At 43.1% G+C, this 16,890-nt stretch overlaps 1 protein-coding gene across 1 annotated transcript in view; it reads left to right on the top strand.

Annotated features, from left to right (window-relative positions):
• The first annotated feature begins 208 nt into the window (after positions 1-208).
• The window catches only part of LOC309563654 (transient receptor potential cation channel subfamily V member 5-like), a 91,544-nt gene continuing 74,862 nt past the window's right edge, over positions 209-16,890 (top strand). Inside the window, exon 1 of the mRNA XM_082268228.1 lies at positions 209-282. Within this exon, the coding sequence (XP_082124354.1) occupies positions 215-282 (68 nt within the window). The 5' untranslated portion in view covers positions 209-214. The remainder of the gene's footprint in view (positions 283-16,890) is intronic.

Genomic DNA, 16,890 nt, shown 5'->3' with positions numbered 1-16,890 from the left:
CAGGAATTAACCCACATTACATTTGTAATTGGAAACTCTTCCCGCAGCCTACAGGATGACCGGAGAGATGGTGTAAGGTGGCCACTGTCTCCAAGGTGGACTGTTTGTCCAGGAGTGACTGCGATCTCTTTATTGGGTGGAACACATTGTCAATGCATTCATGGGATTGAACTGTTCAAAGACTTAAAAAGGATTTTGTGGCTTTAGAGTTAAGATGGTCCTATGTTGGAAAGCGAAGCAGGAGGAAAGCACATGCGAGATCAGTTTATGGCAACTAAAAAGGTATTTCTTTTAAATTCAATTAACGTAACATAAGATTCCATCTACCTTGTCATTAGAAAAACTTCTAGGATATATTGCTTACCCTTTCCCTTTCCATTCTATAAATTCAAATTGCTTGGCTGTCATGTTGACTCTCAGGAGCTGCCTAACCACTTAAGCCCCGGAAGATTTTACCCCCTTCCTAACCAGGGCCTATTTTGCGATTCGGCACTGCGTGACTTTAACGGACAATTGCGCGGTCGTGCGATGCTGTACCTAAACGAATTTGGCGTCCTTTTTTTCCCACAAACAGAGCTTTCTTTTGGTGGTATTTGATCACCTGTGTGTTTTTTTTTTTTTTTTTTGATCATGCGCTATAAACAAAAAAAGAGCGTCAATTTTGCAAAAATAACAATATTTCTTCACAATTTTTTATATGAAATTCCCCAAAAAATGTAAAAATCTAATTTTTTTTAACATTTTAGGCCAATTTTTTTTTTTACCATATTTTTGGTAAAAAAAAATCGCAAAAAGCGTATTTTGATTGGTTTGCGCAAAAGTTATTGCGTTTACTAACAAAGGGAAAGATTTTTGTCATTTTTGTTGTTTTTTTTTTTTTTTACAACGCGTAATGGCGGCGATCTGCGTTTTTTTTTTTTGCGGGACTGCGACATTGCAGCGGACAGATCGGACCCTTGACTGACATTTTTGACACTTTTGGGGGTACCAGTGACATTACTATAGTAATCAGTGCTATAAATATGCACTGTTACTGTAAAAATGACACTGGCAGGGAAGGGGTTAACTTTATTGGTGATCAAGGGGTTAATGTATGCCTGGTGCTTACTGACATGTGTGGGGGGAGGTGTCTGAGTGACACAGGGACAGATCGCATGTTCAGCTATGCTGAATCCTGCAATCTGTCACTGCCTGTCACTTAGGTGATCCGCCCGCTTTGTTTACACAAGTGGGCGGATCTGCACACTCGATCCCCGATGATCAGGGAAGAGCAGCGGTGATCACCGCCTCTCCTCCCCTGGCCTGACTCCCGCTGTGACTGAATACAGCGGGAGCGAGCCTCCGGCAGCGGAGAGAGGGGAATGTCTGGTGACGTAGGTCTACGTCACCAGACGATAACGAGCCACTGTGCCGCAGTAGAGGCACAGCGAGCAGTGCTAAAGTGGTTAAAGGCACACTTTTTAATCAGAATATAGCATCAAGTCAATTAAACTCCTGGGATATTGATTGGGTCAGTTAGGTAGCAGAGGGGGTTGTTAATCAGTTTCAGCTGCTTTGATGATAATGAAATTAACATCAGGTGCACTAGATGGACAACGAGAGGACCTTCAAAATAGGAATGGTTTTACAGGTGGAGGCCACAATTTTTGTTTCCTACGCCTCTTTTTGACTGTTTTTCGATAGCTTTGCATTTGGCTAGGGTCAGTGTCACTACTGGTAGCATGAGGCAATACCTGGACCCTATAGATGTGGCAACAACTCTAGGATGGCACATCAATGCGTGTCATTGCCAGAAGGTTTGCGGTGTCTCCCAGCACAGTCTAAAGAGCATGGAGGAGATTCCAGGAGACAGGCAGTTACTCTAGGAGAGCTGGACAGGGCCGCAGAAGAACCTTAACCCATCAGCAGGACCGGTATTTGCTCCTTTGTGCAAGGAGGAACAGGATGAGCACAGCCAGAGCCCTACAAAATGACCTCCAGCAGACCACTGGTGTAAATGTCTCTGACCAAACAATCGAAACAGATTTCATGAGGGGCGGACGTCCTCTAGTGGGCTAGAAATCGATTTTGTTTAACTAGTTCTGGACCGCCAGTTATACGTCGGTACATTGACGTTAAATACCGGGGTTATGGCAGCAGACCACTGCCGGTGGTCCTCTTTTACATAAGGGTTGTCCCAGCGGTGGATTCACCGCGGGATCATCCTTACGGTGCAGCGGGAGAGGTGCCCCCCTCCCGCCGCTTCCCAGTCGTCTTCCCTGCTTGCCGGACCCGCCGGTAGTGGGGAAAACTTTCCGGTCTGCACTCCTCACAGGCAGGAAGTCGAGTGAGGGCATGATGGCCCTCACTAGACTCTATGGCCTTGGAGGACCGGAGCGACGTCAAACGTTGTCTGCTAGCAACGCATTTTTTCTTTTTTAGTGTAGATATGAGATCGGAGGTCTTTTTCACCCCAGATCTCACATAAAAGAGGTCCTGTCATGCTTATTTATATTACAAGGGATCTTTACATTCCTTGTAATAGGAATAAAAATGATCAAAAACATTTAAAAAAAAAATTGTGTAAAAATAAAAAATAATAGATAAAATAAATAGGAAAAAGGAAAAATTAAAACGCCCTGTCCCCGTTAGCTCGCGCGCAGAAGCGAACGTATATGCAAGTCCCGCCCACATATCTAAACTGTATTCAAACCACACGTGAGGTATCGCCGTGATTGTTAGAGCGAGAGCAATAATTTGAGCCCCAGAGCTTCCCTGTGAAGCCCCGAACACACGTACCGATTGTTGGCCGTGAATTTTCGGCCGCCGCCTGATCGGCCGATTATCGGCTTGTTAGTATGATGTTTCCGACAACCGACTGCGACTTTTCGGCCGAACAAAATCTGGTGCGCATGCTATAAAATTTTTGTTGGCCGTCACCAGAACGGCCGATTGTTCGTCAGTCAGTACAGATTTCAGCAGACAAAAGTCAGATGAGCAAGACTGGGCATGCTCAGAGAAGAAAAAACACACGGAAAGTAAACCAGCACATGACATCACTTCTGAAGTTGGTTTTTGTTGGCCGACAAAATTCGTGTGCAGTCTAGAGCACATTCCAACCAACACAACAACACCGGACAAAAGACGGCCGATCGGTCGGCCAACAATCGGTGCATGTGTACGGGGCTTAAGCTGGTAACCTGTAGAAATTTTTGTCGCCTATGGGGATTTTTAAGTACCAATGTTTGTCGTCATTCCATGAGCATGCGCAATTTTAAAGCATGACATGGTAGGTATCTATTTACTCGGCGTAACATTATCTTTTTTAATTAAAAAAAGTGTTTTTTTTTTTCCAAAAAAAATTGCGTTTCTAAGACTGCTACGGATAAAAAAATATTGCAGCAATCTCCATTTTATTCCCTAGGGTCTCTGCTAAAATATATATATATAATGTTTGGGGGTTCTAAGTAATTTTCTAGCAAAAAAAAATGATTTTAACTTGTAAACAAGTGTCAGAAATAGGCCCGGTCCAGAAGTGGTGAATTCTCCTCCTTTAAGCCCCTTTTAGGCAAAATCTGGGCATGCAATACCATTGGCTGCTGCGTGCTTTGAACGCCACAGAACATGTTTTTCTGTTTTATCTCCGTGTGCCCCAGGCCTTTCATAATCCTAGTCATGCTCACATTTTTCCCTTTGTTTTGAGTTTTTAACGATGAAGCCAGCAGATTGCTTGTTCTGAGTACCGTTAATGTTTATATATTGTTTATGCTGCTTAAATATTGACTGTCTTGATTTATGTTCTATTTCAGGATGTCCGTAAAAAAATGTGCTCTTGTCTGTAAATTTTTTTATGTTTTGTCAGTTAAAAAAAAAAGTCATGGGGGCGTTGGCAGTCCTGAGTGTACTTTGCTGGGAAAGCCGCTCCTCCCCTCCCCCCCATGAAGACTCCTGGGATGTATGTTTAACCACTTAAGCCCCAGAAGATTTTACCCCCTTCCTGACCAGGGGGTTTTTTGCGATTTTTTTTTTTTTTTTTTTTTACTGCGTGACTTTAACGGACAATTGCGCGGTCGTGCAACGCTGTACCTAAACGAATTTGACGTCCTTTTTTTCCCACAAACAGAGCTTTCTTTTGGTGGTATTTGATCACCCCTGCGATTTTTTTGATCATGCGCTATACACAAAAAAAGAGCGTCAATTTTGCAAAAATAACAATATTTTTCACATTTTTTATATGAAATTCCCCCCAAAAAAATGTAAAAATCAAAATTTTTTAACATTTTCGGCCAATTTGTATTATGCTACATGTGTTTGGTAAAAAAAAATTGCAAAAAGCGTATTTTGATTGGTTTGCGCAAGAGTTATCGCATTTACTAACAAAGGGAAAGATTTTTGTCATTTTTGTTGTTTTTTTTTTTTTTTTAAGGCATAATGGCGGCGATCTGTTTTTTTTTTTTTTTTTTTTGCGGGACTGTGACATTGGGGTGGACAGATCGGACCCTTGACTGACATTTTTGACACTTTTGGGGGTACCAGTGACATTACTGCAGTAATCAGTGCTATACATATACACTGTTACTGTAAAAATGACACTGGTAGTGAAGGGGTTAACTTTTTTTGAGAGGGAGGGGTTAAGTGTGTCCCTAGGGGCGTGATTCTAACTGTGATTGGCTGTGGCTTGAGGTGTAGGAACAATGATCAACGGTCCTACATAGTAGAACCGTATGATCACTGCTCCTACACAGGGGAGAATGACAGGCGGCTTGTTTACATCAGCCGCCTGCCTTTCTCTCGCTGTCACGGACGATCGTGAGTGAGCGGCGGACATCGCGTGCGCGCGCTCCCCAGAGCCTCACAGGCTAGTGACGTACCGGTACGTTACTTTGCCTGTGAGGGGCCGACCGCCGCAGTATATGTACTTGCGGCGGTCGGCAAGTGGTTAAAGCCAAAACTAAACTAAAATCCTTTTTTTGCTAGCATTAGTAAAAAGATTGGAAGGTATATTATATTTACTTGTTTTAAACTTTCTTTCTTACATTTCTTTAGCGGTTTCCTGGTTTCTGGCCTAGGCCAAAATGATGTCATACATACCAGGAGGAATCATGGGAGGAGGGGAGGAGGGGCTTTCTAAGCTAAGCTATTTATCTCTCAGCAAATTGATTTAGTATTGTACACTGGGTTCAAGTCTGTTTTTGGCCGCTTGATCTACATCTCTGGTGTTGCAGTTTGCGCTCTAGATAGCCCCACCCTTGTACATTGAACTGTCTGCCATTTTCTCCTGTTTCAGCCCTGATTCAACTCTGGTGCCCACCTTGCTTAGGTCACATGCTATGTCATTCCTTTTTCTTATCTCTGGCACTTGCCATTATTGGTTGGCTCCATCTTTGATGATGACCATTTTGTATGTACTACTTTGTCAGCTTTTTTTCTGTGTTTTCAGTGTGGACATCTACCTACTTTTTTTTTTTTTTTGGGTTGGAACTTTGACATTTGCCCTTTATGATGTCATCACATATGGGTGGTGATGATGGGAGGGTTTTTAGGGTATATATGGTGTTTTTGTTTCACTTTACTGTTGTCCTGTGGAAGACAACTTTGTGCTTGCTGAAATGTCAAACTAAAACTTAATCACTCTGTGTTAACCTTTGGAGCACTGTGAATGGCTCCTTGTTTTATATATACTATATTACCAAAAGTATTGGGACACCTGCCTTTACACACACATAAACATTAATGGCATCCCAGTCTTAGACCGTAGGGTTCAATATTGAGTTGGCCCACCCTTTGCAGCTCTAACGGCTTCAACTCTTCTGGGAAGGCTGTCCACAAGGTTTAGGAGTGTGTCTATGGGCATTCTTCCGGAAGCGCATTTGTGAGGTCAGGCACTGATGTGGACAATAAGGCCTGGCTCTTAGTCTCCTCTCTAATGCATCCCACAGTTGTTCTATATTAGGTGCAGGCCAGTCAAATTTCTCCACCCCAAACTTGCTTATCCATGTCTTTTATGGACCTTGCTTTGTGCACTGGTCCAAGTAATTTGTTGGAGGGGGGATTATGGTGTGCAGTTGTTTTTTAGGGGTTGAGCTTGGCCCCTTAGTTTTAGTGAAGGGAACTCTTAAAGCGGAGTTCCACCCGAAAATGAAAGTTCGTTCCATCTTCTTGGTCCGGGTCACCTGAAAAACAAATGGATAATCGCAATTTTATTATTTTTTTTACTTACCTCGTTTAGAAGAAAATATACTCACCTTACTTCCTCTTCCTCCCCTCGGCGGCCACGGCGAGTCGTCACTTCCTGGCTTGCAATGATTCCTGGGAGCTGAACGTCATCGCTCCCAGGAATCAATGCGCCTGCACCGGCCCCGACGTCAGTTCCGGTGCAGGCGCCGTCATACCTTGCTAAACAGCTTCTGGGCATGCCCAGGAGCTGTGCAGGGATGACGCTGCAGACCCGGAAGTGACGGCGGGGCCGGCGCAGTGCATTGTGGGACCAAAGAGGACGGAAGAGGATCGCGCTGGCTTCAAGATGCCCACACCTGAGATGGCAGCGCTGGAGAAGACATTTTCAAGGTAAGTATTTCTTCTTGCAGGTAAGTGCAACCCAGGACAGATCAGAGGCTATCCGTTGTGGAATGCACTAGCCCTGACTGTCCCGGGGGTATTTTTATGTATTTTTTTTGTTTTTTAGGTGGAACTCCGCTTTAAGACGTCAGCATACCAAGACATTTTGGACAGCTTCATGCTCCCAACTTTGTGGGAACAGTTTGGGAATAGCCCCTTCCTGTTCCAACATGACTGCGCACCAGTGCACAAAGCAAGGTCCATAAAGACACTGATGAGCGAGTTTTGGGGTGACGGAACTTCTGGCCTGCACAGGGTCCTGATCTTAACCCCACAGAACACCTTTGAGATGCATTCGAGCGGAGACTGCGAGCCAGGACTTCTCGTTCAACATCAGTGCCTGGCCTCACAAATACACTTTAATCAAACATTCCCATAGACTCATTCCTAAACCTTTGTAGACAGCCTTCCCAGAAGAGTTCAAGCTGTTATAGCTGCAGAGGGTGAGCCAACTCAATATACTGAATTCTACCAATTAAGATTGGGATGCGATTAAAGTTCATGTGCGTGTAAAGGCATGTGTCCCAATACTTTTGGTAATTTTGTGTGTATGTATGTGTGTGCAGAGATGTATAGTAACGAAGTAGAACTACTTAAGTACTGTACTTAAGTACCGAAATGCAGTATCTGTACTTTCCTAGAGTAGAATTTTTTTCTCCTATTTCTACTTTTACTTCACTACATTTTTTCGATGATTTCAATACTTCTACTCAAGTATTTTTTTTTGTGCTGCATAGTTACTCGTTACTTTTAAAAAAATTACCACTGCCAGAACAGTAGATGGCAGGTTGCATAAAGCTCAAAAAAATGTGTATAATGTCATTTGTAAATCAGCGCATACAAAAATAAAGGCTGTGTATAATAAAAGCTGCTATACCAAATCTTTCCAATAAAAAGAAAATATGAAACAAACAAATAAATGGTGCTACAGCGCTTAAAGTGCATCAAGAAACTACTAACAAACACAGGTTAATCATTTGAATAAATCATTTGAAATAATAAAAACAATATGATGTTCAAACTTTTGACTTCTTTCTTTAATAACTACATAACACAGTACTTGTACTTCTACTTTCAGTACTTGAGTAGAATTTTTTTTTCAAAACTACTGGTACTTTTTACTTTTAGTACTTAAGTAGCAAATTTTTTGAAAAAACTACTTGCAATACTTAAGTAAAAAAAATGTTGAATACTTTAGTACTTCTACTTAAGTAACTTTTTCTGCGAGCACTTCCACTTCTACTCAAGTCATTTTTTGATCGAGCACTTGTACTTTTACTCAAGTAGAAATTTCGAGTACTTTATACAAGTCTGTGTGTGTGTATGTATGTATGTGTATGTATGTATATATATATATATATATATATATATACTGTATACAGTATATACGAAGGCTGTACTAAAAGTACTGCAAAAGTGGGCATAGCTTTTCTTGACTTCACATAGGTTGTTCAAATTTCACATGTTGGTAGAGTAAAGGGGGGATCACACTATTAGAAAATCGGGTGAAAAGTCATCTGGTTTTCCTTGAGGTTTCACAGCAAACCAAAAACTGAGGAACAAAATAATGTACAAAAATTCTCATACGACAATGGATTTTTTTTTTGTTGTTTTTTTCTTATTTTTTCTGATAATGCGCAGTGTTTCTGATATTTCTCATACGAAAAGTGTACAAAAACAGAACCCATTAATTGAAAATCATTAGTTCTGTTAACGTATGGGAACTAATTTGGGGTTTTTCCCTTTGGAAATTTTCATTTGGAAAGTCTGAATTGAATGTTGAAAATTGTGTACAAAAATAGAACGATCGTGCCTCGTGTGTACCCCTCTTTGACTCTTCCTCTACAGAATGTTTACAGAGATAACACCATTGACAAGAGTGATGACTTTCATTAGTGACTCTTGTCAAAGGTGTCCTCTACGTAAATATTCTGTAATCTTCTGTGAATGTCAAACAGCCTGCACCCCCTCCTTCATCAACAACTCAGTGATGGCACGTATCTCCTGCTTGGAATCCATTTTTTTTAACTTGCAATGAAAAGGAAGAAAAAGAAGAGTTGTTCTACGAACAGATGAAATATGAACAACCTATTGTATGTAAGTTAATAAAAAATGTATTCCTACTCTTGCATGACATTTGATTACAGCCCATATATGTATATGTGTGTGTGTATGTGTGTATGTGTGTATGTATATAATGTGTGTGTGTATGTGTGTGTGTATATATATATATAGCAATATTTCTAGGCCTTGGGCCCGATATGGGTCTTCCATTGTTACCGGTAACCCTTCCAACACACTTAAGTTGTGAACCCAGGTGTGAGAACTGAGACAATGACCATTCCGGCATCTTTGGTTTGTTTTGTTTATTTGATAATGGGGATGGGAGAAGGGAATGAGTGGGATACTCCTTTGGCTCAACTAGGTTTAACTGGGACACTGTATAGGAAAATGCCTGTTAGCGCTGTCTTGACGCCAACTGAATGGCAGCTAACGCTTCCTAGCGCTTGTACTGTATCTCTGAATTGTGCTATAACTTCGACTTTAATACACAGGTTAACTCAGAAGATCCAGGACTGTAGGACATTTGACTCCTGGCACTACTGTTGAGCTCAAAAGTCCGTTGAACAACTCCCTCCAGCCCTTCACTGATTGAGGTAGCTCCTTGTAACTGCTTGTGCTGCTGCAGCTCTTAACATTGTACCCTTCAGGGCCCAACTGCTGGTGCCCCCTCTAACACTTCAGGGTCCTCTCACTAGGCACCCCCTTTAACACTTCAGGGTCCTCTGACTAGGCACCCCATTTACCGCTAGCTAGCTCCTGGATCTTTGGGACCTTCACTGGAGTGGTCCCCTCTACACTTGGCAGACACCCAGGGGCAGTTAACAGTACTGACGACCTTGGAAGGCTTTCCTGGAACTGAACCCCTTATTCTCCACTGGTCCTCAGCACACTGGATCCTCTCTGCAGCTCAGCTCAGCACTCTATGGATTCTCAGGCAGCCCCCCGAGACACCCGATCTTTCTTACAGGAGGGGAGACAGCCACACTCTCCCTCCTGGGACTCTGCTTCACGCCAAAGACGATGCGTCATGGGCCCCCCTCAAACTTATACCCACTCCCAGAATCTGCCTTCTGGGGTAGATACAGGTCTGATTGGGCCACTGTTCGGGGTTCCTCCGCTGCCCAATGAGAATCCTCTCATGGAGCCATGTGGGAGACTCCCCTCTAAGTAGCCTCACCTGGGAGACAGGACAGCCTAGCTGAAAATCATGGCCCTGCTGTTAGGCAGCCAAGGCTCACTATACTGTTACCTAGCACTTACCCTGTAGGGTGCTATATATATATATATATATATAATAATTTTTCACATTCTTTTATATGACATTTAAAAAAAAAATCTATTTTTTTTTTTTTTAACCTTTTAGGCCAATTTGTTTTCTGCTGCATATTTTTGGTAAAAAAAATCGCAATAAGCATATTTTGATTGGTTTGCTCAAAAGTTATTGTGTCTACTAACTACGGGAAAGATTTATGTCATTTTTATTGTTTGTTTTATTTTTTTATCATTTACTAGTAATGGCGGCGATCTGCGATTTTTTTTTTTTTTTTTTTTTTTTTTTTTTTGCGGGACTGCGACATTGTGGCGGACAGATCGGACCCCTTAATGACATTTTTTACACTTTTGGGGGTACCAGTGGTACCAGGTACTACAGAATTCAGTGCTAAAAATATGCACTGTTACTATAATAATGACATTGGCAGAGAAGGGGTTAACACTGTCTGTGGGTTAAATGTAAGCCTAGGGAAGTGATTCTAACTGTGGGGGGGGGGGGGGGGTTGGGCTTGTTAGATGATTGCAGAGACATGCGATCCTGTATAGCAGGATCACATAGTCTCTGTGATCATTGCAGGGAGAAGGACTGACGGCTGTGTTTACATCAGCCGACCGTCCTTCTCCCTCAGCGGGGAGAGATTGCCGCATTGGCTTCCCCGGCTGGCTTCCCCGGGGATGAATGTGGGCAGAGCGCGACGCCGGTGGCGCGCTTGCAGCCTTCAGACGAGTGCCGTACATGTATGGCGATTTGCCTGTAGGAGCCAGCCTGCCGCAGTGTATCTGCGGTGGCTGGTCGGGAACCGGTTAATGGAGTCTTAGTCGGTAGGGTTCAGTATTGAGTTGGCCCACCCTTTGCAGGTATAACAGCTTCAACTCTCCTGGGAAGGCTGTGCACAAGGTTTAGGAGTGTGTCTATGGGAATGTTTTCCCATTCTTCCAGAAGCGCACTTGTGAGGTCAGGTACTGATGTTGGATGAGATGTTCTGGCTCGCAGTCTCCGCTCTAATTCATCCCAAAGGTATTCTATCAGGTTGAGGTCAGAATTGTTTGCAGGCCAGTCAAGTTCCTTCACCCCAAACTCGCTCATTCATGTCTTTATGGACCTTGCTTTGTGCACTGGTCTAAATCATTTGGTGGAGGGGGGATTATGGCGTGGGGTTGTATTTCAGGGGTTGGGTTTGGCCCCTTAGTTCCAGTGAAGGGAACTCTTAAGGCGTCACCATACCAAGACATTTTGGACAGTTTCATGCTCCCAACTTTGTGGGAACAGTTTGGGGATGGCCCCTTCCTTTTCCAACATGACTGCGCACCAGTGCACAAAGCAAGGTTCATAAAGGCATGGACCTCAAACCCCTAGAACACCTTTGGGATGCATTAGAGCAGAGACTGCGGGCAAGGCCTTCTCTCCAATATCAGTGCCTGACCTCACAAATGCACTTCTGGAAGAATGGTCAAACATTCCCATAGACACACTCCTAAAAAAACAAAAAACATTAAAAAAAAAAAAAGGAAAAAACAAAAATGGGACACAGCAATGCCTTACAGATCCAGCATATATAAACCAGAAAATGTTCACAAAAAATGTATAAAAACGTGTTTGAGTGCAAACTAGTTAAAAAATAACAATGATGACTATACAGTACTGTATAATTTTAACGCTCCTGCGTTTTTGTAGTAGGCTGGATTTGCAGCTGCAGAATCTCCACTCAGTAGTCATGTAGAGATGTGTTGAATAACCAGATCCAACTCTCCAGACTCATCACTGTGGGCCTGTCAGCTTCAGCATACAGATATACACACTCAATAAGATGTTCCTGGAGTGATAGGATGTATATGATAGTATGAAGATGATGTGCTGAAGGGACAGGTGTGAACAGTGACAGAGATGGTAAGCACTTGATAGAAATGTTCAGGAGAGTATTAGATGGTATTAGGTAGAATGCAGATAGGTTAGTAATCGAGTATGGTAACAGGTGGTAAGGACAGCAGATGACCAATACAGGATAGACTAACCCAGTGCAAGGATAGATGGTAGTAGACTCAAGAGCTAGCAATCTATGTAACAGTGCAGATGATAGAATTAGTATGCATAGATAGTAACAGTCCTTAATGTGCAGAGGTAGATAGTGTAAGTAAGGTTATGGAGGATTCCCCTGTGGGGTACTTATCACTAGTAAGGTTAGTAGTAGAAGGGTCCAGTAGTGAGGGAGGGTACCAGAGGTACCAGAATCTTACAATAATACACTCAAATTGAGTTGGATACAAAGTAATCAGACAGAATAATAAATGGTATCTGTCGTTATTATTTCTTTTTATCAGTATTATTTGGGTAATTTTGTTTTGATCGAAGAATATGAAAGATTTACTGCACAGCTGGATTATGGAAAGGATACGGGATGTGTTAGGCAGGGCCGCTGATAGGGGGGGACCACCAGCCCTCTTGTACGGGGCCCGAGCACACAGGGGGGCCCACACAGAGAGGGGGATTAGTGATGGACAACAAATACAGAAATCTTCCTCCAGCACCTGAATCTGATCTGTCCCTCTCCCTGCTATCAGCTTTTATCTGTTGAGAAAGAGACAGTTGTCCCTCACTAATCCCCCTCCCTTCTGTGGGCCCCCCTCCCAGCACTTATCTCTGCTCAGGAGATTATTTGTAAATTGTAACTTTGTTTCTCTCTCTCTGCCTCTCTGATCACTGAGCTCCAACTGCCCAGCCTGTATATTTTTCTCATCTCATCTTCTTTTTTTATTTAACATCGTTTTTTTTTTTTTTTTTTTAGATTTAGCAGAAATTATGCGAGTTATGTTATATTTGTGTCTGATAATAGTGATTTTGTTGTAATTTTAGCTAAATATATCTTTAATAGTTTCTTGTGGGGGCCCTGCCAGGTAGTCTGTACGGGGCCCCGCGATTTCTAACAGCAGCCCTGGCGTTAGGATACGGCTAACATGCTTCGTTAATGTGCTTCACAAGCATTTTAAAGCATGAAATGTCATGTGTCCTTTACTTTTTCTGTGCTGTTTAACCGCTTGCCGACCGCCGCAAGTAAATTTACTGCGGCGGTCAGCCCCGGCCAGGCAGAGTGACGTTAATTAACGTCACTAGCCTGGGAGGGTCTGGGGAGCGAGCGCACGCCCCCGCGCGGTCACGGACCCCCCCACGCGTGTGACCAGCAGACCCGATGTCCCGCCGGTCACTCGGCGATCGTTGGGGGAGAGGGAGAAAGTCACTCGGCTTGTGTAAACAAGCCGCCTGTCATTCTCCTCGGTGTAAAAACACTGATCATACGGTTCTATTATGTAGAACCGTTGATCAGTGTCCTTACACCTCAAGCCACAGCCAATCACAGTAAGAATCACGCCCCTAGGGACACACACAGCCCCTCCCTCTCAAATAAAGTTAACCCCTTCACTACCAGTGTATTTTTACAGTAACAGTGCATATGTATAGCACTGATTACTGTAGAAATGTCACTGGTAACCCCAAAAGTGTCAAAAATGTCAGTAGAGGGTCCGATCTGTCCGCCACAATGTCGCAGTACCGCAAAAAAAAATCTCAGATCGCCGCCATTACGCGTTAAGAAAAAACAACAAAAATGACAAAAAACCTTCCCTTTGTTAGTAAACGCGATAACTTTTGCGCAAACCAATAAAAATACGCTTTTTGCGATTTTTTTTTTACCAAACATATGTAGCATAAAACAAATTGGCCGAAAATGTTAAAATTTTGATTTTTACATTTTTTTTTTTGGGGAATTTCATATAAAATAAATGTGAAAAATATTGTAATTTTTGCAAAATTGAAGCTCTTTTTTTGTTTATAGCGCAAAAAGTAAAAATCGCACAGGTGATCAAATACCACCAAAAGAAAGCTCTGTTTGTGGGAAAAAAAGGACGTCAAATTCCTTTAGGTACAGCGTCGCACGACCGCGCAATTGTCCGTTAAAGTCACGCAGTGCCGAATCGCGAAATACCCCCTGGTCGTTTAGCAGCCAAATCCTCCGGGGCTTAAGTGGTTAATAAACCGAGAAATACGTTTTCTGCAGTCTGATTGCGTATCCAACGTATTCTTGATACTTCTTTACCAACATGACGAATCACACATTCACCCAATCATGGAGAATGGAGGTGAGATCTAAGTTCTACCAGGAGCAATTTGTTTAATGCTTATCTTAGTTTTGCTCCAGTTTTGGTATAATATCTATATTTTAGGTTAATTTGGAAAAAAAAAAAAAAAAAGAAATATCCTAATTATTAAACATTGCTATGTGTATGCACATCCTAATCATGAACTTTTGATTACGTATTGTTACATAAGTTGGATAAGTGCTAAACAATACCAGTTGATCCTGCCAGAAAATGAATGCGCTCACAACCTCCTGTACTCTCTGACTGTTAGTCTTCAGTCACACTGAATCCGACTTTAAAATCGTGCAACTTCACTTGAAGCCGCACAATTTCAAAGCCGCATGTCAGTGTGACTTCAGGTGTGATTTGGAAGACATCTGTGCAAATTCATGCACAGATGTCTATGCAAGTCGCACCTGAACTTGCAAGAACTACTTTCAAAATCGGTGTGACTCGGACTCCATCTGATTTGACCGCTTCCATTGTGGACAATAGGGTGAGATTGGAAACTATCAAATCGCATGACAAGTTGCACCGGCGTGACCGGAGATGTATTGTTTAGCATAGTTCCCAGCCATCTCTGTCAACTGCAGAACACTTTCCACCTATGTTATGGAGAAGATGAGAGAGGAAGACATTCTAAAGCCCTGTCCTATGGTGACAATGCATTATTACCCTAGGACAGGAAGTGTGGTCATGGCAGGATAACCAGGAGAAAATTAAGGGGGAAAAAAAGTCTAAAACAAATGCAGCCACTACATTGCCAAGTACTGAAATATATTATATTTTTGTGTGTAGCACCCTCCTAGTTAAGTTGCTATGATGTAAGGAATTGTAGTTCTTTTTGGCTCCTCTGTAAACAGTGGAGCAGCTGTTGATTGCTTTTAGCTGTTCTGGATTTCACAGACTTCAGATTTGATCGCCCTCCCCTGCTTTCTAGAGGCTTCTGGAACATAGGAAACTGAGGAAGGCAAATGGGCAGCCTGAATATTTATTGTTTCAGCCAATCCCTGGGAGGTGGTCCCAGTAGGTGGCTGGAAAGTACATAAACAGCCTGAGAACTGGAACAGCCATTGGCTTGTCCTACTAGAGGAGTTTCCAGCCTGAGGGGTTTCTGCCCCTTTGGGCAGACTGCTGGAGTTTGCTGCATGTTGGGGTTCCAGCTGTGGCAAAGTACTTCTAAAGATCCTTTGCTGGTACTAATCAAAGGGTTTAACCTAAGGAATTGGTCTGGAGAGATCACTGAAGAGTTGAAAGTTAGAAAGGGTCTGGCTATCCTGGGGCATTGTGAGCAATAACCTCTCCCTCATTGAAGAATATACGATGGACATGGCATTGTAAATACTGACCTGAGCTCAGGGTCCTTGTGACTGTGTGCGGTTTCCTTTGGGTGGGAATGCTGGTAGATCCTACTGGGATATCTTTCAAAAAGGACTCAGTTCTGGCCATCTGTACTTGTTCCTGCATACAGACTGTTTAAGGAGGTTTAGAAAAGTGGAGTGTCCTCCGGCAAATATTCAATAAATTTAGTTTATCCCATATCACCCTACACCCCACTTAGGTTCTTCAGCCATATATTAAAAAAAATAAAAAATCCTAAAAAGACATCCCTTAGACTGATTACTGAGCCAGAGTGAGTGAATCGTTGCTGTGTGCCTGGCTGCCTCTGCACTAATCTTGGGAAAGAATCAGGTAAATTACAGTGGCTCCTAGGGGGCTAGCACCAGTGCTGTATTTTGGTAGGCCAACAAGGCCCAGGCCTAGGGCGGCACTTTGCAGGGGGGCAGCATAAAAGCCGCCCCCCCCCCCCTCCACCAGAGACTCTATTGTCCACTGGTTGCTAGAGCCGCCTCTCTCACTCCCCCTCTCTCTCTCTCTCTCCCCCTCACATCCCTCCCTCTCTCTCGTCCCCCTCTCTCTCGTCCCTCTCTCTCTCTCACCCCTCTCTCTCTCTCTCTCTCTCTCTCTCTCTCTCTCTATCCCCCCTTTCTCGCTCATCCCCTCTCTCTCATCCCCCCCTCTCTCTCGCTCTCTCTCTCTTTCATCCCCCTCTCTTTCATCCCCCTCTCTCTCACCCCCCCCCTCTCTCTCTCTCTCTTCCCCCCCTCTCTCTCTCATCCCCCCTCTTTCTCATCCCCCCTCTTTCTCATCCCCACCTCTCTCTCTCTCATCCCCCCTCTCTCTAATCCTCTCTCTCTTTAATCCCCTCTCTCTCTCTCACCCCCCTCTCACTCTCCCTCCCTCCCCCACCCCCTCTCTCTCTTATCCCCTCTCAACCCCGCTCTCGTGAGAACTCATGCTGGGACTTGTGGTCCATCAATTTTGGAGGGAGTCACATCTGTTAAAAAAGGAGAGGGGCAAATTTACATAGGAGGAGGAGGAGGGAGGGAGACCAATTTTAGTCTTGCCTAGGGCAGCACAAAACCAAAATACACCACTGGCTAGCACTATATGTTCTTTTGTTCAGATATGCTTACAGACCTGGACAAGTTGAAATGGACAAGCCATCTTTTTTTTAAGTAAATGAATATTTTTACTACAGGAAACCTGAGGTGCTGGCTTTTAAGGTGGACTAGCAATAGTAGGAACATGGATGGAAACATATGAAAAAAATGGGGAAGATGAATATCTGTATCCATCTGATAAAAATAAAAAATTAGATAGCAGAGTTTAAGCTACAGTGTCGCACATTTTTAATGCAAATATGCAAAGACTGAGAAGCACTACAGGCCAAGAAAGAAAGACTTGCATGATTCTTCAGTAGGTTTATAGAATTAGGTGATCAGGTGTGCACCTATCTTTATTCAAGAAATAGTAATATACAAA

This window comes from Pelophylax lessonae, assembly GCF_965119305.1.
Source record: "Pelophylax lessonae genome assembly, chromosome: 9".
NCBI lineage: Eukaryota > Metazoa > Chordata > Amphibia > Anura > Ranidae > Pelophylax > Pelophylax lessonae.
Note: the sequence above shows the minus strand (reverse complement) of the source record. Positions and strands in the feature narration are given on the sequence as shown.